The sequence below is a fragment of the Larus michahellis genome, chromosome 4 (assembly GCF_964199755.1).
Source record: "Larus michahellis chromosome 4, bLarMic1.1, whole genome shotgun sequence".
In the NCBI taxonomy this organism is placed as follows: Eukaryota; Metazoa; Chordata; class Aves; order Charadriiformes; family Laridae; genus Larus; species Larus michahellis.
In genome coordinates this window covers 40,998,001-41,018,239 of record NC_133899.1, presented here as the reverse complement: position 1 = coordinate 41,018,239, position 20,239 = coordinate 40,998,001, and the positions used below count along the sequence as shown (strand labels likewise).

At 48.3% G+C, this 20,239-nt stretch overlaps 1 protein-coding gene across 4 annotated transcripts in view; it reads right to left on the bottom strand.

The window, feature by feature from the left end:
* Positions 1-1,916: 1,916 nt before the first annotated feature.
* ARMH4 (armadillo like helical domain containing 4) overlaps positions 1,917-20,239 on the bottom strand; it is a 73,580-nt gene continuing 55,257 nt past the window's right edge. For 3 of the 4 annotated variants that reach the window (XM_074584212.1, XM_074584211.1, XM_074584213.1), the window contains exons 6-9: positions 11,423-11,454; positions 10,316-10,420; positions 6,869-7,003; positions 1,917-6,668 (exon numbers count right to left, since the gene is read on the bottom strand). In XM_074584212.1, coding sequence (XP_074440313.1) covers positions 6,600-6,668; positions 6,869-7,003; positions 10,316-10,420; positions 11,423-11,454 — 341 coding nt within the window. In that variant the 3' untranslated portion in view covers positions 1,917-6,599. The remainder of the gene's footprint in view (positions 6,669-6,868; positions 7,004-10,315; positions 10,421-11,422; positions 11,455-20,239) is intronic. The other variant, XM_074584214.1, reaches the window with a different exon arrangement.

Below are 20,239 nucleotides of genomic sequence, written 5' to 3'. Positions count from 1 at the left end.
CGCGTCGCTGCAAGCCTGGGGTAAGCTAAGAGTCAACGTCCTTGTGCACTAAATCCATTAAGGTCCAACCTTAAAGCGCTTATAACCCCCATATGCACCAGGGGCTGCACAGGTGGAGGATGAGACGTGCCCCAAAGTAAAGGAGATTTTCGTGCCTGGCCCCAGCCCCTCAACCCAAGCGCAGACGCCGGTGGGCTCCGGCACAGCAGCAATGACCGCTCACGGGTGGCTTCACCAGCAGAGCAAGCAGAGAATGCCTTTGGGTTTGTCCTTCCAAAAGACATTGATTAAAACAAGCCCAAGCTGGGCTGTCTGCACTGCTCTGCATGGATCGGTGCCTCACGGCCCGTCGCCGGCTTGTCACTGAATTAGAGCGAGCCCTGCACAGGGCGACCTCGGGCTTCGGTCAGCCCAGGGAACCCTCACAGGGCAGCCACCCAGCGGGGTGTCTGGCACATCCAGCTCGTCCCCTCTATCAGGGCACATACAACCTTTTTCGCTTACGAGAGTTTCCTGCAGCCTCAGAATGGCTCCACACATGCTTTTCTTGGGGGTTTTTAATATGATCTCTCTCCTCTCCCCTGTTTTCGCAGACCCATGGCGTGGCTGGCAGAGTCAGGGGCATTAGGAGGAGGCTGGCTGACAGACAGAGGCTCACAGCCAGGCAGTGTGATCGCAGAGTCGTTTCCTTAGGAAATAAACCTATGGAAAAAAACCCCAATATTGTCATTGTTTATCTTCTTTCTGCAGGTTTTGAGTTTTTTTCACCGGAAAAAGTCAGCAATGCAGCAAACAGCTTCATGAATATACAGATTGGTTTTGGCAACTACCAATTAACAAAGAATGTGTTCGTGCAATCCCCAATCAGCTATTTCCCTGGGAATCTCTTGTTTGGAACAAGCCATTTTTCATTAGAGAAAAAACACACACACTTGGAAAAACAGTTCTTGCTGGCTCTTATTATCAGAGGAAGGCTGGAGAGGGGCAGCAGCCACCGCCACGGGCCAGCTGTGTGCCCCGCTGGCTCACACACCTGCAGCAGGACCTTCACCTGTAGACAAAACAGCAAAAGGATGCGTACCCAGCCCCTGCACACGCACACAATGACACAACGCCTGCAAGGACATCTGCAAACGGGACTGGGAAGGCAACTATAAACCCAGCCCCTACACCTTTTACTCACCCTCAGGGCTTTCCGATTCTTCTGCTTGGATCGCAGGTCCGTTGAAATGTGTGATAATATTTGACAAGTGGTGTCCTTTGGGGTCTGTACTGGGACCAGTACTGTTTAATATCTTCATCAATGACGTGGGCAGTGGGATCGGGTGCACCCTCAGCAGATTTGCAGGTGACACCAAGCTGAGCATGCGGTTGACACGCCTGAGGGACGGGATCCCATCCAGAGGGACCTGGACAGGCTGGAGAAGTGGGTCTGTGGGAACCTCATGAGGTTCAACAAGGCCAAGTGCAGGATCCTGCACCTGGGCCAGGGCAACCCCTGGCATCAATGCAGGGGGTTGAGGGCAGCCCTGAGGAGAAGGACTTGGGGGTTTTGCTTGATGAAAAGCTGGACACAAGCCGGCAATGTGCAATCCCAGCCCAGAAAGCCCCCCGCATCCTGGGCTTCATCCCCAGCAGCGTGGACAGGGGGAGACCACCCTCTGGGGAAACCCCCCTGCAGTGCTGCCTCCAGCTCTGAGGCCACCAACATAAAAAGGACATGGACCTGTTGGAGCAGGTCCAGAGGAGGGCCAAAAAAATTATCAGGGGGATGTAGCACCTCCCTTATGAGGACAGGCTTCTCCATGCAGCATGGAGAAAGAAACATAACACTGAGTCTTCCAGGCAGTCACCTCCCAGCATTACCTGAGAGACAGTGAATGCCATGAACCACAGATCAGAGAGACGAGGCACTTAAAGTCAGATATGATGGACAGCTTTTTATTTCCCAATGTTTTAATTTAACAAAAAGTGCTACATTCCATAGTTACAGTATGAGGAGTTGTTCTTGTCCGAAATAGAAAACCACAAGAAAGCACAAGGACTGCTAATATCACTCTATGGAAGCAGTGCAGTCCAGAGAAACCTCACCTCAGGTGAACATCTGGCATTAGAGACACCTTTAAAAATCAGCAGCTGTAGAGTGTAGGTGCATTTCATCAGGGCAAGAGCTGCACATCAGGCAGGCTGGTTCCTCCCGTTGGAAATGGGGCTGTAGATGCCGAGGCAGTTGTGTGACGCCTACAATAAATTCTGGCTTGTGCTGTTGGGAAATCCCAAGCTGGGCATCCACAGGAAAACAGAAGCGAGCGACTCATCTTGTGCTGAGTCAAGAGATTATTATTGCTGCAGCAAAGTCACCACCATCGCAGCCGTGGCTTTGCATGGGGCAAAGGCTGCGTTAGCCATGTCATGACCCACCTCTACGTTCAGGGGCTTGCAGTTCACCCGGCACAGAGGATGAGGAGGGCCCTTCTTGGCTGTTCTTTTTGTCTTGTCTCTTTCAAAAGAATCTGCTTGTTTGGCAATGCAGAGGTACAGATTAAATCAGGAGAGCGTTAAGAGACTGCAGGCTTCAGCTCCCACCTGAAACCCTCCTCCCCTCCCTGCCTGCACTCTGATAATTTCAAGCAAATGCATCAAACTCCAGGAGTTGTACAGAGAATATTTTTAAGAGACCAATCCAAAGTCTACTGGCCTTGGAAGAGAAGGGAAGGAGCTGAATGATGCTTGTGCTTTAAGGACCTGCAGAAATTGCACTGATGTCAGGGGCACTGCAGAAAACCCTGTCTGTGCTCCAAAAGCTCCTGCAAGCTTCACTGGGCCCCAGGACTGGTTTTGACTGTCCCTCTTGCCTCCACACTAAGAAGAACTAAGCTGAAGACACGGGGAGCCTCCAGGCTCTGGGGCAGGTGCCTGACCAAACCCAACTATTCAACAAACACCTCCACTTCAAATGGACATCAGTTGGGATCTCTCTGCACTGCTGAGTGGCTCAGAAAGTTGGCCAACGGTTGTCTTCTGCCAACCAGCAGCTCCCAACTGAGGCACCTTGGCTGGTGGTGTTCAGAGCCAGAGACAGGCCTGGGAGTGAAGCTGGACCACAAAAATCTTTGGGCAGCTCTTCTATCCCACAAGGCTGGCACCAGCACAGACCACAGAGCCAACACTGAACTGCGCATTCAGCTGGACCTCCCTTCGGGCTACAACTCGTCTGCTTGCCCAGTTTGTCCCACCATACTTGCCGTATAAGCACTCCGATATTTGCAACTATTTGTCAGCCCCGCTTGCGGCACTGCTGATTTCCAGCTTCCCAGCCACCCACACCACATCCTCGCCAAGCGAAGTCAGGCTCTTGAGGACACCAGGGCACCGAGCCGGTGCACTAAAACACCACCTCCATCTTTCTGACCAGCAGCGTTGCCTTTAATTTCTTAAGTTCATTACATAGGGGAGGAAGAAGAGAGGCAGTGAAACTGACTGCCACTGTAGAAATTGAGAGTTTCCCAAACCGTGGATTTATTAGCACAATGAAAGGCCACGGCACCTCCCCACCAGCCTTCCCAATCCATCAAATCAAAAATCCATCCATAAAGCTCTTCCTGCACTGACGGTGTTGCGGTACTTGCACTCAGACCAGCAGCCTCGCGCAGCCATCCCTCCTCCTCCCGACTGGCCCAGGAGCTCTGTGTTTTATCCATTACTTAACGCAACTTTTGCCGTTAACACACACTGCGCAGGCACCGCACCATTAACAGGAAAGCAAGAGGGGAATGTCCTTCACAGGCTGTTATCGCACAAAACCCTGCTGATCTCCAGCTGCTTGGGGTCTTGCTGGGACATCTGCTCTGTTCTGCAGCATCGCTGGCAGCTCCTCCTTTCCAGTGTTATTTTAGGTCGCTCTTTCAGGTTACAGTTGCATGCAAAGGACTCAGCCAGCCCAGATACCGTCCTGCCTGCTCCAAGACAGGCTCCCTCTTGCAGAGAGGCAAATCACTGCCCTTTGTCACTGCTCATTCTCCCTGCCTCCCCGGCTGGACCAGGGTAAAGCATTTCAAGAACATCTTGCAGCTGCCTATGTAGTCTTGTTCCCAGCCTGCCTGGTGCTGTACGTAAAAGACAATCCTTTCTGGAGATCATCTGAAGCAAACTAGAACAGAGAAGTCATTCCACCTTGCAACCCTCATCAAGCCTCGCCAGGAACAAACCATCACAGAGCCCAAGGGACAATATTTCCTGATTCCCAAAACTGCAAGCCAGCAACACTCAACTGGACCGTTAACATGACCCAACCTCCTTCAAGCGACTTAGGAATGAGAAGCAAATAGGAAGAGACCAGTCTGGAAGCAAAACTTCTTCTTAGGTTGGACTGATCACTTGTTACAGACAAAAGACGCTTTAATTTGGGGCAGGAGCACCTGGGCTTTACACTGGGCCACCAGTCAGTGCCTGTTAAAGACGTGGGGCTGCTTTTAGCAATGCAAAATTCTCCTGGTCAAAGTTTCAGGAATGAATAGGGAGAGATGTGAGCACTGTGGAGCCCTGGCTGGGAAAGCCTGTCCTAGAGGGATGAGGGTATGAAGACTCCCCAACATGTTGATGTTTTACCATGTCTCTGCCATCCTGCTTCCCACGCACTCGGCGGGACGAGTGCGTGAGGGACCACGCACAGCTCTTCAACTGGAAGACTAGCATTAGTAGCAGCATTTTGAATACAGGTTGTCCCGCCTGTCCTTCTCCAGGTGACTCAGTAGATGTGTGGGTAAGGCCTACAGGAAAGTACCTGGGCTCTGAAGAGCACTGCTTGTTCAGAGCGGAACATCACATCTGATGACTTAATGTCCAGATGAGGCCCTGACCCTCTCAAGAGATAAGTGAACTTCAGGAGGGTCTTCCAAACGTCCTCTCTACCTTGCAAACACATTCACGTGCCCACGAGATATTTGCTTACCATCATCTACATCTACCCTTCTCAATCTGACCCAGCTTTTCACCTTTACAAGGAATGAAGTCCTGCATGTGCCCCTCCTCAAACTCTCCTCCTTTCCACCATCTCTGAAGGCTCTCTGGGATTTAATCTCAGCAGATGCGCAGTCTGGCCTTATTTGTCTAGTCAAGTCTCCTCTGGCAACAGTCACTGCTCCTTGTATGAAGGATGATTCCTGAAAGAACAGTGATTCCCACCTCAGAAAAGTGGCTGTTTTGCATAAATGTCAGACTGATGTAATTTCACAACCAGAAGCAGAGCTAAAGTAACGGAGCCCTTTTTCTAGCTATTTTGACAGCATTTCTGTGCAAAGCAACATTTGTTTCCCCTGCTCAGTTCCAATAACATCTCAGACACTGGCTGTCTCCCTTTGCAACCTCGTGCTAGCAGCCCGGGCAGCTGCCCTCACCCTGTGCCACCCTTGGGCTTCACCTCCACAACGCTCTGCAGCAATCTGTCCTACAGCTTCTCATTTCACCCCATGGCCAAGGGCTCCCAGCGGGACCACTTCACCTCCCCACAGCAGACATCTCTCCAGCTGTGGCTGCCACTGCTTGCTGACTATTAGCAACAATTCCCACAACACCAACAGCCACCCGCCCCACAACCTTTGGTACCTCTCTGCATTCGGTGGTCTGGAGACAAGACCCATCCAGATCCCCCAAAGGTGCTGCCATTCACACCGCTTTTAGGGGCTGAAAACGTAATTTCCAGCGGGTAAAGGAGACGGATGCTCCGCTTTCACCTCTATGTGAACACAGCCTTATGAAAGAGATGGACCAATAACTAGTGTCCTTCAAACAGGAGGCAGAAGCTGAAGAAACCTCTAGCCTGGCTCTTCTCTTACTTGCACACTGAACAAAAGCTAAGAGATCCATGCAAGACTATCCGTCAGTAGGTGAGCGCTGGTATTTATTGTGCTGTAACAGACAGCGTTGGTTGAAAATGGACTATGATTTTTGTGGTGAATCAAGTGTTGAGGCCATTCCTGTGTGTCTCCAAGAAGCGTGGGGCAGAGCTGAAGGAAGAAAGAAGGGGTGAGAGTCGGGAACTCGAGTGCAGAAATGTGCTTCAAACCCTATCAACAACACTGTACTTGGGCACTTCTCAGGTGGCAAGGGATACAGTTCAAGTGTATAACTCATTAATTAAGCAGAGCAGCTAATCTTAGCACTAATGAACTCTAGCTCAGGTAATGTAACATTTAAAATTAACAAATTGGACAGAATTCATTCACAGTAAAGATTTCCATTCCCAGGCTAGGTGAGAGCTATTGTTATGATTAGATTACTGCCAGCCAGGACCAAAACAGCACACCAGGGTAATAGGAAAATAATCATCCATATGGATCAGCTCCAGCTGTAACAAGACGCGCTGTGGATCTGAATGAGGTGCCGGGTGCAAATGTGAAATCTCACTACTGTATCAAAACAAACATCACTGCGCGGGACACGTAGAGCGTAGCATGCCGTTTCGCCGGGGTGGTACCGACCACTGCTCGGTGGCTCGGGGCGGCGGAGAGCAGTGATGCAGCAGAAAGTCGCTTGTTCTTTTTCTCCCCCTCCCTTCTTTTTAAAAGTCACGGGCTATCGCAAGGGCACTGCAGTTCGACTCAAAATTCATCTTCAGAGCTGTCAGCTAAGAGCATGACTCGGTCTTGCATGCTGTTAAATTCCCTCTGCTAGGGGAAGAAAAGAAACATTGAAGAGCAATGAAAGAAGGAAATTAAGACCTTTCGGATTCCCCCAAACTCTAACTGAGAGGTCCCGAACACTCTGGCCCAGACAAACCATACCAATAACCAGGCTGCGCTCGCTTTACAGCCACAATGGCTAACAGGAGAGTGGGTGGGATTGAGGTCTTCCTTTGCAGTTTCCATACCTTTCTTTTATGTCTCTTTGAGCCATTTCTCCTTCGGCGATTCATAATCTTAATGCTGTAGAGCGCTCCTAGGATAAACAGGGCTCCAGCTATCCCGACTCCTACAGGGACCAGCATCCCCGACATGTATCCTGCCTACGGGGAAAAGAGAGAAGCAGAACAGCACTCACAAGACCGTCCTTTCAGAGTCATCTTCCACCAGTCTAGGACTGGGAGAGATCCCTGTGCTGCTTTTGTCAGAGTTTGTTGTATTTGAGTCCCTATCACCCATAGGATAAGCCCTGCTTCCAGGATTGCTAAGCAAGCCCCCAACCAGCCCCACTCCAGGACCAAGCTGGTAACCACCACGGCTCGCTCACCATCAGCTTTTGCTCGCAGGTTCTGCCTTGTGATAGCCAAGACACTGCAGTGTTTGCCCGCCTTTAAGAGAGGGAACAATTCTGGTGCAGAGCTGCAAGTGCCGGGGTGGAGCATCGAAAGAACAACATGTAAAGGAGAACCTCGACCGCCAGGGACAGGCAATCTCGAGCCACAACAAAGACCTGTCATAACCCAAACAGCTTCACGACACGCTGTGTAGTGTAGGCTGAGCGCTGCTCTGAGCTCCTCAGGTACCACCAGCATAAATCAAGGCACAAGTATGTATGTCTGGCCATGTGCAACAGAGCTCAATCCGGAGAGCCAAGGGCTGCCGTTTTCATCTGCTTTTTGGCACAAATCCGGACTAGCAGCGCGGCACTGAGCAGTGTGGTGACAAGTGTCTCGGCACCCTGCTGCCCGCAGCTCTCCACACCGTCCCGCAGCCCTCAGGGCGGCAGGGGCAGGCAGAGGAAAGCGTGGCACAGGCAGGACAGCCAAGTGCCCACGAGCCACCAGGTGAGACGGCCATCACCAGCCGGGGAGCAGAGGAACGGGCGAGGAGCTGTTTTCGGAGAACGGCCGCTCTGCAAAGCAGGGGCTCTCGCCACCATCATGAGAGGTGGGTGGGAAAGGGACCCACCATCCTCCTGACCAGCTGGAGGGTGTCTTGCCGTGGACGAACTGCTAAATACACCTCCAGTAAAGAGTATTACACAGCTCCCATGCTTCCCAGAGACACGTTGGCGTGGGAAAGCACATGCCCCAGGACACTAGTGACATATCTCAGCATGGGGATGTGCTTTGCACCAAATGCTTTGGCTTTGCATGGGAAGGGGTCGCTTGCATGAGCAGGACAATGACATAGAGGAAGAGCACGTGTACCTTCAGCTGGCCTTAAGGGAAGCACAGCAGAAGTAAATCAGCTCTAACTCAATTGCTATGATCCGTACATTTGCATTGCTCATCAAAAAAAATAAAATATGGATAGCATGACTAATTTAAAATTACACATTTAAACATTTAAAATCCTATGGAAAATATTCCCAAGTGCTTGTCATTTTATATTTCACTGTTTTGAATGAAAATTAACCCATGTTTTAAAGTGCCAAATTACTTCAGCATCCTCACCTAATCCAGGCTGGGGGGCTCAATGGAGTAAGGGAGGCAGGTAGAACCTGGCTCCCTCCCTCGTCAGCGCTGCCTTCCTTCACACTGCAGCAACAGAGTCCTCTGCTGTGGCACCACAGCTTTACCCTTCGCCGTCTACACGCCCCCAAAATAGTTTTTACGCCTGCCAAGGGACACATGCACAACTCAGAGGACCATCAGACAGCTCTTAGCAAGCCCCAGTCCATTGCTTACAACCACTCATCTTCATCTGCATTCCCAAACTGCAACACAACTCAACAACACATTCTTACAGCGGAATTGCTTTTCTTCCACAATCCACTGAGTAGGGGGGGAAAAAAGAAGCTATTTAGTGTGCGCTGCCCTGCCTTCGTATGCTTACCTGGAGAATGAAAATAATTCAATGCTCACAAGGGCTGTTTTGCCCTCCCAAACCCCTCCAGATCCTGCTCAGTGCGCTTTAAATAGCAACACCTTTGTGCCTGGATCCCAAGGCCTGAGGGATCTCCAGTTGTGTCCTGCAGGTCCCCTGAACACCCTCCCAGAACACCCAGCCCTGCTCAGCACACGCGCGTGGAGGGGGGCTGCATGCCTGCACCCCCGTTCCCGAAAAAAGAGGTCAGTGAGAACACAGATAAAAGACTGTATCTCTGCGAGGCAATTAAGGTGCCTTAATTGGGTGACCTAATTAGTGCAGCATGGGTTTTTCTATTTCTGGAACTTTCTGCTGGTGTGGGCGGTGAGGGGAGACTGGAAATGGCTTTTTAGCTGCTGCCCGGCTGGGTGTCCATATCAGAACTCACTAGTTTTCATACGGCGAACTCCCTAGCCCACCCGTGAGCCTTTATCACGCCTGGCCAGCCCATCCCCTTTTACAGGCTTCCCCCAACAGCTGGACCAACAATTTCTACCCCAAAAGCCTGCAATGGGAAGAGGATCCAGGTCCTGCTCTCCCAGCCCCTCTGTGTCATGCAGCCCAACTCATGAGGGCTTCTGCACTTGCCTGATAGGAAACCCCATTTCACAGGCAGCTCCGAAGCCATGTTTTTAGCCCTTGCCCATGGGGAAGGTGCTACAAGTCCTAGGGATGCTTTTAATACAACCAATCCATCACCATGACCTTCCTGGCTCCGCTGGACTTTGGGACAATAGCAACAGAGGACTTCAGAGGAACCTCGTGTCCACTATTCAGCGTGCCAAATGCAACATTTGCACAGTGTTTGCAGGAGACCGGACATAAATTTGTCACTGACCTGTGCTCCTGGCCCCATGCTCCCCACACCCTTCCCTCTCCCAGCAAGGCAGCCCTGATGGACACAGGAGGATGCATCTCTCGGGGATGGGACCATCATGTGCCAGGATAGTCTTTTGGATGGAGGGATTGTAAAATAGAGAGGACGGGGCTCTGCCAACAGCAAATGGAAGGGGCACATATTGTGACTGGTGCTGATAAACTCAACAAGGAAGAGGAAGAAAAGGGGTGAGCAGGTTTATTTGGGAGTGATTTGCTTCACCAGCATTCGGTTGGGGGTGGGGGAGTGGTTTTTGTTGGGCTTTTCTAAGGGAAAGTGTGAGCAAGGTGAAAGATCTGCTTCCATACATCTGCCGTTCCCCAAAGGAGGGAGATGGCTCAGGGCTGAGTCTCTCTTTTGAGTGGACACTAGCAGACCCCCAGTTATACCAGTGCTTGTGCCATGCAGTCCAACATCTGAGATTCAGACTCTACAGAGCAACTCTGTTGGAGACTGGAACATGCACCCCCACTCTGCAATGGGGAAGGACAGAGGCAGCCAACAAGGTGCCAAGAGGAAAGAAGTAAAAGCTGCGGCTTCAGTGAGAAGACGCCTGATGCCCCTACGCTGGTGTTGTGCCGGCTGGGGAAGGTCTGGCATGAGCAGGTGACCCGTGCATGCTCCATTCACTCCAGGCACTCAACCAGTCTTGGTGTCTGCTTTTTACCTTCGTCGGGAAAACCATTCTCTGTCCTTTCAGCATTCGCTCAGGCTGAATCCCAGGCCAAGGTGCTCTGCTATGAGCATGGCTTGTACTAGACATGCCTCCTTCCTATTGTAGGCAGAAAAGCAACTCAACAAGGGCTGGGCATAAATCCACCCTAAACCCTTCCACTCCCCAGTCCTGGAAAACAGACACCCAGACCCCATCTCTCTGTTCGGACTTGATGGTAAGGTGCTGCTGAAATTTGGTGGGATCACATGGGAAGGCTGAGCTCGTTGGATAACTATCTGCTTAAGCTTAGAGATGTATTTTCAGGGACTGGATCTTCCCATCAAGTCATTATTCCTTCTGGTGGTTTTTTTTGCCTATTGACTCTGATCCTGTTCAAGAATTTCCAAGCCCCGTTGAGTCACAAAGTGTTCTTGTCTTGAAACACTAGTGTCACATCATTTCTAGCTTCATGGTTTTGCTGGCATTAACACAACATTTGGAAGGCTTCACAACCATTTCAAAATGTTATTATTTGCCCTAGGCAGCAGAGCCTAAAAAGCCGTCACTGCCTGTGGTTGGCACAATGCCTGGTTCCATGTACCATCACCCTGCAACACCAGAGAGAAAAGATCAGGATCTGTTATCTTTTCCTCTTTTTCCTTCCAGGAATTTGCAGTTCTTCTTGCATGTGGAAGCAGAAAAGGTCTCATCCAGAGGCGGTGGCGTGGCACGCAGCCTCTCACCAGAGAGGATCACCAGATCCTCTTGACTTGGATATAGAACCAAGCTTAGGACTTAGAGAAAAGGGGTGGCGGTAAGTTAGAGGGCAATATAAAAAAGTAGCTCAGGTAGTCTGAAGCGAAAGTGATTTTCTTGCGCAGAGAAGTCTATAAAATACCCCTGTCCCTCCTTCTGCTCTTAGTTAGCACTCATCGGGGATCTACTGTGGATTTACACCACTCTATACAACAGCAGCATCTGCTTCATTGCCTCCCAGAGAAAATTTTAAGCCCCTTCTCAATTGTCTTTGTAGAGATAATGAACTCCAGTGACAAGAGTTTGTTCCTACAAGTAAAAATGGTTTTGCTTTTAAAGTAATTGAAACACTGAGCCTCCTACCTTATCTTTCAGCTTCTCCATCCAGCTTCTCACTGAAAAATAAGACAAAAAAAGCTGTAATCATGTTACTTATGTTATATTAATTAGTAACAAATTATAATGATAGTATTAAAATAGACACTAATTAACTTGACAAGCTGATAACACTTTTTGTTAGATTTCCTCTCTTCTCATTCATGAAAAAAAGCAAATGCAGCAAATCAACAAGAGAAACTCTCCAAGCGAGTTGTCAGGCAAGATTTGCCTGTGCCATTCACGTCTTCAGAGTGACTAAAAGGGGAAGATGAAAAACAATTATTTCAGGTTTTTAACCAGCACTTCTAATACACACAGTGGGATGCCAGACAAGGAGAAAACCTAGCAGCGTGGCTATCCCCTTCCACTGGCCTCCTCCACATAGATATTCCTCCCTCTGTTTGGCATAGCCTGTAACGATGCTTCAAAAAGCGTTTTGCCTTGTCTTTTATTCCCCTGCTTTTATGGAAGCAGCCACTGCCTGCTCTGGGAAGTCACCAGAAAACACGTGAGGACTGGGACAGCACTGGAGATGCTAAATTACTAAACCAAGAAATTTATACTGCCATCCCACAGACTTTCACTTCCTAACAGTTAATATAAGTCACATGAAATATGATACCCAAGAATTACAAGTCTTTAATGGCATGTACTTTGGGATGAAATATTCAGCTAATCTCGAAGAACTGCAAAGGCTTAGCCGCGGGTGCATGACCCATTAATTCCACAGGCAACTGGATTCGACTGCACTGCACCGAAGACAAAAGTCCCAGACTTTTAGATACCCACTAATATTTTAACCAATTCCTGCTCATAGGTAAGAGGCAAGCAAACAGTTCAATGGTGGTTCTTTTCAGCGTATGGCGACTGTGTTTTAAGCCCTGGTCAAGGACCTCTGTTTCTCCAGGAGGCACAAGGGGACTCTTGGATACGCCAATGTCCATCTGAAGAATATTTTTCCCAGGATACACTAGATCCCAGATGTAACACACTGTTTATGGAGAGAGACCCTATTTCCAAGCCTGCTTTCTCGTAGAAGGTGCCTTCGAAGCTTGCTTTAGCAGTATTAGAGCCTGCCTGTTGGCACACGCATGTACCCTGCTCAGGGTAACCATCATACTGAGAGCCTTCCTGTGAGTGGGGTGCAGCAATAGGGCCATCAGTAAATGGCCTTTTTAAGTCTCACATACAATACAGAGAAGCGCAGCAGCTAGGAAGTGGTAAGACTCAGCCCAGAAATCAGCATCACTGTATTAAACCACATGATTTTAACAAGCTCAAAGTGATTTGAATACTCCCTTTTTAACTATTAGTAACATACTGCTTTCCAAACAGAAGGATCCCAAATTACGTAGAGGTGAAAAAGTGTGAAACAGGCACAGGTGCATACACGCAAACTCACTTATCTCTGACAGGTAAGAAAAAAAATGAGTTATCCAGGAGACAGACACCCACAGCACCAGAAGAGGACAAAAAGTCTACTTTTATCAACTCTTCCCACCATTAGTCCTAACCTGCGTGGTCTAAGCTGTAGTAAACTCAAGTTATGAAGGTGCCATCACCATCAAACTCTGCCAGTCGGAGGCTGCATGCCTTGAACATCACTCCCAGTGGAATATCAGAGAGGAAGGAAACGCCTGGTTCCCCTGGGCTAGGTTTCTCAGCTGGGTTTCTAGATGTAACGCTAAAACAAGCACTGGCTGTAAACATCACCTAGACTTTCAAGGAGAGCCCCTACGCTGCTGCCTTGGTGACAGGCATGGGAGAGACCAAACACCGGGAAAAATCGTTTTAAAAACACAAATATTGCAAACCAAAGGAATTCATGCCAAAATTCTTACCAAAGAGCCTTCTCATGACTCTCATGTTTAATGATGCTATTGTGTTTTATTCCAGGTTCCCAGGAGGAGTAGTGATGGTGACTCACAGTCACACAGTGACAGCCACAGCCTCAGAATCACAGTGCACGTTTTGAGGCTCAGGACTGACGTCCTCCATACACATCGAGACAGCCACACGTGTACACACCATGCGCGCACACAGCCACTTAAAGCTGCTGTGGTGCTCAGTTGGCACCAACTCAAGCTCAGCACAAAGCCTATTTTTACAATCTTTCACGATAATTATATGGGATCTGTGATCTTGTCAACAGTCAATCCACTTTCTTGCAGCTGAACAACGGTGTGTCTAAAGCAGTAATTAACTCCAGAGTATTTCTGACAGGTCAGAGGCCGGGGCTGGTCTCATACTATTCTACTACCTATTTTCAATGGACACAAATTCTGGCTTTGCTTCCCCTCTGCTCTACAAAACCACAGCAGCACGTCCGTTGGGACCCACAGACACTACAGTACAAATCTTTATTTGCTATTTGTACAGTTGCTTATTACTAAAACCGGTCTTATTTCCAACCACGTAGAGCACGTCAGACGCCTCTGTGAATCAGCCTAAGCCACAAAAGAAACAACACAAGGTGATTTCTCCTCCAGACTGGACGCCTCTCCAAGAGATGCTCTAATGCAGCCACAAGCTGGCTGAGTGACAGCCCCTGACCTGTGCTAGAGGAAAATAATGGTCGCAAATTTGGGAAGCTAAGGCAGCAGGAGGTCAAAAACCTGGCTGGCCTTTCAGCGTCCTGGCAGGACCACACCGGTGTGCGGCAGCAGCAGATCCAGCTCTCCTGGGCAGGAGTGGAGAGCATGGAGCAGCCGCAGCCATGGTCCCGGACCTCCCGGCTCTGCCACCGGTCAGGCTGAGGCCATGACAAGTCAAGGAGCTCCGGATTACCACGAATTACAAACACTTTTAATGTCACTAATGCACAAAACTGTTTTAACACCTTTGAGGAAATGGCAAGCCACTGTGTCATTAAAACCGAGCACTTACTGCTCTAATTATTTACCCATATGCGGACACTGCGTGGTGTGGGTAGGAGATAAAGCACTTTTTCAAGTTAGAATTTATATCTATGCTAAATGGCTACCATCAATTAATTCAGACTCTAATTATGCATCATTATGCATAATTAATATTCTGAACTTGGTCTTGGAAGAGGAACATTGCGGATGGCACCTTCTCATAAAAATGCAACCCTCTCCAAAAACACTAGGTGACTTGCCAATGAGGCCGAGCAAATAAATAGCAACAAATACTCTAGTCCATGCATTTTTCATCATCTCCTTTTTTTTTTTCCTTTCCTGATCACTGAATGTCCTGAACAAGCGACAACAGTCTCTGGGTGTGAAATTACTAACAAGTGTCTGCAATGCTGGCTCGTCTTCCATGGCATTTTAAGGATGGTGACTAGTCCAAGCACTCTGCCTCCGCTTAATTTTGATCCCTCGGTTTCATGGGGAGCTGAGTTAGATGAGTGTGGAGCACCTCAAAAATTACACACATAATCTGACATTTCCTCAGTGATTTATATAATGTCTGCTTCTCTGCAAATTAATTTTAAATAACATACAGCTTAAGATTAAGCAGGTCAGGAGCACGGAGGAGGAGCACGGTTGTCTGGCATTGGCGTCAGAGCAGCCCAGGGTGAATTCAGACAGTTACAGATACACTGTGCTATTTTTAGTCATTTTTACCCAGCTTTCCCCTTGAAAACGTGCAGCCAGCTATTAAGAAGCCAACTAAAGAAGCCTGGCTAATTTGCAGAGGTAAGCAGCAGCCTGTGGGCCTGCCTGGCCCCTCCTTGGAGGAACCTGGTCCGAAGGGACAGCGAAAAAGCCCCATGAGCAAAAACTTTCTGAAAGTTCGGGTTTTGCCAGATGCAGGCTGAAGGCTCAGGAGAGGGGCAATAGGTGACATTTGAGGGTGTGTGGTACATGGCACTGGATGGCCCAACATCTGCTTTCACCACTGAACTCTTCAATGCAATAAATCCAAACAAACCCTCGTGAGAGACACCTCTTGTGTTTCCATCCCTCTCCTTTCCACTGTGTCCCACACCTTTGCATCCCAAACAAGAACAGATTCAGCCAGCTCACCCTCCCAACTCATTTGTTTTTTGCAGAGCTTCTCTTTACAAAGGGGGTGACCAGATACAATTTATAACAGAGAATCGAAGCACAAGAGGTTTGGAAGCTGCCTCCGAGTTCAGCTGGAAAGATCCTCCGACAACAAAGAGCGTTTGCATGACTTACATCAGGGAAAAATCCAGTATTTGTCGCTTCTGACCAAAGAAAATTAAATTAAGGTAGCATGACAGATCATATTCACTGCAAGTCTAAACCGCATTCTGACACTGTCCTCCTAGGGAAGAGTCTGACCTCTTGGTGCTCGGCTCAGGGATCTCGCAGCACCCTCAGCTTATGTCCCTGCAAAGTCTCACTACAGACAACTCACCTGAAAGGAGAGGGGATGTTAACTGAGGGCAAAGATCTGGAAAAAGTACTCAAAACACTAACTACACAGTAACTCCCATGGCTACTCTGCATCCCCACCATGGAAGAAAGTGGGTCCATATGTACCATTATTAGCCGTGCTCTCCTTCCCTGAGCCCTTATCAGGCACCTTCACTCATGATCTCACTTCTTGTTACTCTTCAGAGAACTGTCCACTTTCAAATAAGTTCTTCTTTACTGGTCAGATTTCTTGAACCCCCTTTTGTTCTGGAAGCTGCTGGGTGCCAGAGGCAGGCTCTGCCTTTAAGCCTCACCATAACGCACCACCAAATCTCTCGCCAAAGGCTTTCCCCTGCTTCCCTCATCGCCCCCCTCTGAAATTAGGAGCACGAGTCCTCCAGGCTTCATGCTTTGCCAACTTTTAGCAATCCTAATTGCCTAATTATCCACTCGAATGCAATGATAAAGCTGCTTAATAATTCTGTTCACTTCTCATTCATTCTCTCCATTCTCGGATAAGAAAACACAAAGACTTTACCTTCTGGTGGAGATTTCGATCAATAATTCATGCCCTCCTGCCAGCAGTTCTATCTCCCCTTTCCCCTCTTGGATGCCCTGCTGTTTATCTTGTCACTTTAGTTTCATCTTATCAGCTGGTTTTAATCATATTCCCTTTTTTAATCATCATCTAAAGCAATTCTGGTTTTCCGTGGCAAAATGAGCACATTATCCCTCTGCCCTGTGCATCTCGCTGTATTTTCAAATCCAGCATTTACATCTTTATTCCGGAACTTCATCTTGATACTGGTGAAGGTACATCCAGCACCTTCTCTTTCAACAATTCTCCAGCGTGACCGCCACAACAGCAGTGAAAACATGGCACCCAAGCTCCTATACACTCCCCAAAGGGCAGAGAAAAGGGCTGAAGGATGGTTTTATGGTTAAGCTGGAGCTCAGGTAACCTGGCTCAACCATTGCATCTGTAATTCCTTAAACGCAATAGGCTGAGAGAGGTGCACTTCATTCTGAGAAATCAGAAAACATCAGTCACCCCAATATGCTCAGGGCATGAAAAGATTTTGATCTAACAGCTACTGTTAATTGCTTTCACATCTGTCTGAAATCAGAGACATCCCAATCTCAGGAACCAGAGAAGCTGTTTAAGGACAAGGTCCCCACTGCAGCAGATGACAGTCCCCACCACAAGCGATCTGTGTGTCAGACAAGATGCAGGAGGCAAAGACGGATGGACGCAAAGAGCAAACAGAGCAACTCTTTTTTAGCACTGGCAATGCCTGCTGTGGATGTTGGGTTTGCTCTGCCTTCCTCCAGCCGGGGCAAGGTCTTCATCCCACCCCTGGCTATGGCTGTTGTAAGGCAGGAAAAGGTTGGCTTGGCATGTTTGCAAGAGTGTGGAATTGTAAATAGGGGAGGAGGCTTTGCGTAGGTTACAGTAAAGTGAAATATAACTGCACCTCGCGGACGATGCAGCTCAGCACAGGTCTGACACCACAATTTTCCCGAAAACAAATTAATTCACCTCTTCCATGCTGCTACCCTACTCTTCCCATTCCCCACCATGAAATGGCTGGGTTTGGTGCTGCTTCTGGTCAGGGATAACAACTGGTGGTAGTCAGGAGGGGTAAACTTCATCCTTGATGGTTAGACTTTGCTAGAGACCCCGCTGCCAGAGCAGCTACCCGTGCGCACCTCTGCAGTGAGAAAACGGGACATTACTGTCCTTTAAAGCGCCTGTTCAATCTCCATTACATACATTAGAGCAAGAGATTTGCTATAGTTAGTTCTCCTCTTCCCTCATCTACATGCACAATTTCCAAGCTGTATTCCTTGTTCCAGCAAAGGAGAGCTGGTTAAAGTGTAAAAAATAAAGAAAAGAGCAATTACTTTAAATCTGTCTATCTACAACAAGCAATCTGCCCTATTACAGTACAGATTTCTTCCCTTTCTCTTGCAGGTAAGACTTTCTTTTAAATGAGACTAGTGAGAACAATTTTGCAGAAATGCTCCGTGCTTCATCTGCTCGGCTCTGACAAGTTAATAGCACAAGGCTGCATCGGCTCCTTTTCCTTAAAAAACACAATTGCCAATTTACTTACTAGCACAAATAAATAATACAGAAAATGGCATTTGGCCGGAAGGCATCACATTTTTAATTCCAGAAGAAAAACTATGCCTACTTGATGGGAATTTTGATGAATGCACTTCCCCCCATGCCCAACTCATGAAGACTTGAATGGCCAGACAATCAAACAAATGCCAAACTGACAATTACTATTGATGTTTTCAGAAAAAAAATTTGGTTGGGCGAACTTTGAATTAACAAAGTGAACTTTGATAGTTACCATGCAACTTTCTCGTTTGTTAATTGCACTGACTACAACCTTTTCCCTGTCCTCCCAGCTACAACCCAAGCCTGGCTGCACACTACGACCTGCCACAACATACCCAAACCTCTTCAGAGAGGAAGGGAGGACAACTCACCACGCTCACCCAGAAAGCAGAAACTAAAATGGGCTTCTTAAATCCTTCCCTGACCATATAAATCCTTTTGGCACTCCCTTCCCCATGGCATTAGGTCAGGTTTCTCCTTTTCCTTTTCCCTTGCACTTTTTAAGCTGTTTTCCTCTTTGATCTGCCAACACCAAGTAGCCACTTGCTAAGCTTCTGCTTTTGCCTTTCTCTGTAAACTCAGTTCTTCTGCGGTGCCTTCAAAACACTTGTTGGTATAGACAAACTATTTGTTTCTACCTAAGTGATGCCAGACAGGCACAAGATGTTAAAACAAAGCCAAGGTAGAAAACCTCTCGGTATCCTAAGAGTAAAAGGCATCAGCAGGACATTGCTGTGAATCGGCTGTCACAATTTGTTGTACAATTAAACATTTACTTGCTCGCACAGTATCCAAAAGCTGTGTGCGCTCTGGGAGAGGAAATGCAAACCTTGCTTATGGAAATGGCAACGCCTCCACCGAAGCAGACCCGGTTCTCCGCCACTCTGCCCTGGCACAGCTCCTAGAGCAACACGGACTCCACCAGCAGCGAGAACCCCCCGGCTCTAGCTAATGGGTTTTCTTGTATGCTGAAAATATTCATATTCAACAGCTTCCATTCATGACATACTCACAGTGCCCATATTGGGAACATAAAGAAGTCCTAAAAATTGAATTGGGATGCCTTAGCTGCCAACTGGCTCTGCCACTTGTAGCTAGCCCTCCTCCTCTGCAAAATGCATGTCATCGCCTGAAAGGGAAAAACTGTTTGCAAGACTTAATGCATATCCCATCGAACTTCAGGTAGTTATCTGAGATGCCCAAATTAAAAGTCTATCTACCTTCAACTCCCAGAGTCACCGAGAGAGAGACCGGCACCTTCACAATGTCACCATCCCCACTCCAGGTCTGGTTTTTCCTCTGAAGGAGCCCTTCTTTTCTGATGGATACATGAGCAACTCTGATACTTCACTTAGAGGGGAGGCTCCTGCACCAAATTGCCTGGATGTTTCCAAACAGAAAGTTTCAGCTGGGAGAGGTGCAAAGCACAGAGACAAGATGGGTGAGGGTGAAGGAGGAAGCACAAGTGTGATGAACCCAGAGGACCTGGAACACAGTGCACACAATACTGCTATTGACACATATCGTGATTTATTGCACACAGAAGCTGCCTGATTCCTGCTCCGACTGTGATATTATCTTCTGTCCCCCTGAAGTCCAGCCTCCATACCTTTAGTCTTACTGAACCAAGAATTCAGTAAGAAATGTTTCAAATTTCAATAAGAAATGTTAAGGAGTGTTACGAATGCTTTGAACTTAATGATGGTGATAATGGGGTTGAGTGTTTATGGGTAAGAATCAGGGGCAGGGCTAACAAGGCGGATATCGTAGTAGGAGTCTGTTATAGACCGCCCAATCAGGATGAGGAGGCAGATGAAATATTCTATAAACGGCTGGGAGAAGTCTCAAGATCGCGAGCTCTTGTCCTCGTGGGGGACTTCAACTTGCCGGACATCTGCTGGGAATACAATACAGCAGGGAGGGAACAGTCTAGAAGGTTCCTGGAATGTGCTGGGGATAACTTCCTGACACAGCTAGTGAGAGAGCCAACTAGGGAAGGTGCCCTGCTGGATCTGTTGTTTGTAAATAGGGAAGGTCTTGTGGGGGATGTGAAGGTTGGAGACTGTCTCGGGAACAGTGACCATGAAATGATAGAGTTTTCAATTCTGCGAGAAGCAAGGAGAGGGGTCAGCAGAACTGCTACCTTGGACTTCCGGAGGGCGGACTTTGGGCTTTTCAGGAGCCTGGTTGACAAAGTCCCCTGGGAGGCAGTCCTCCAGGGCAAAGGAGCCCAGGAAGCCTGGATGATTTTCAAGAAGGAAGTCTTAAAGGCGCAGGAGCAGGCTGTCCCCATGTGCCAGAAGACAAGCCGTCGGGGAAAAA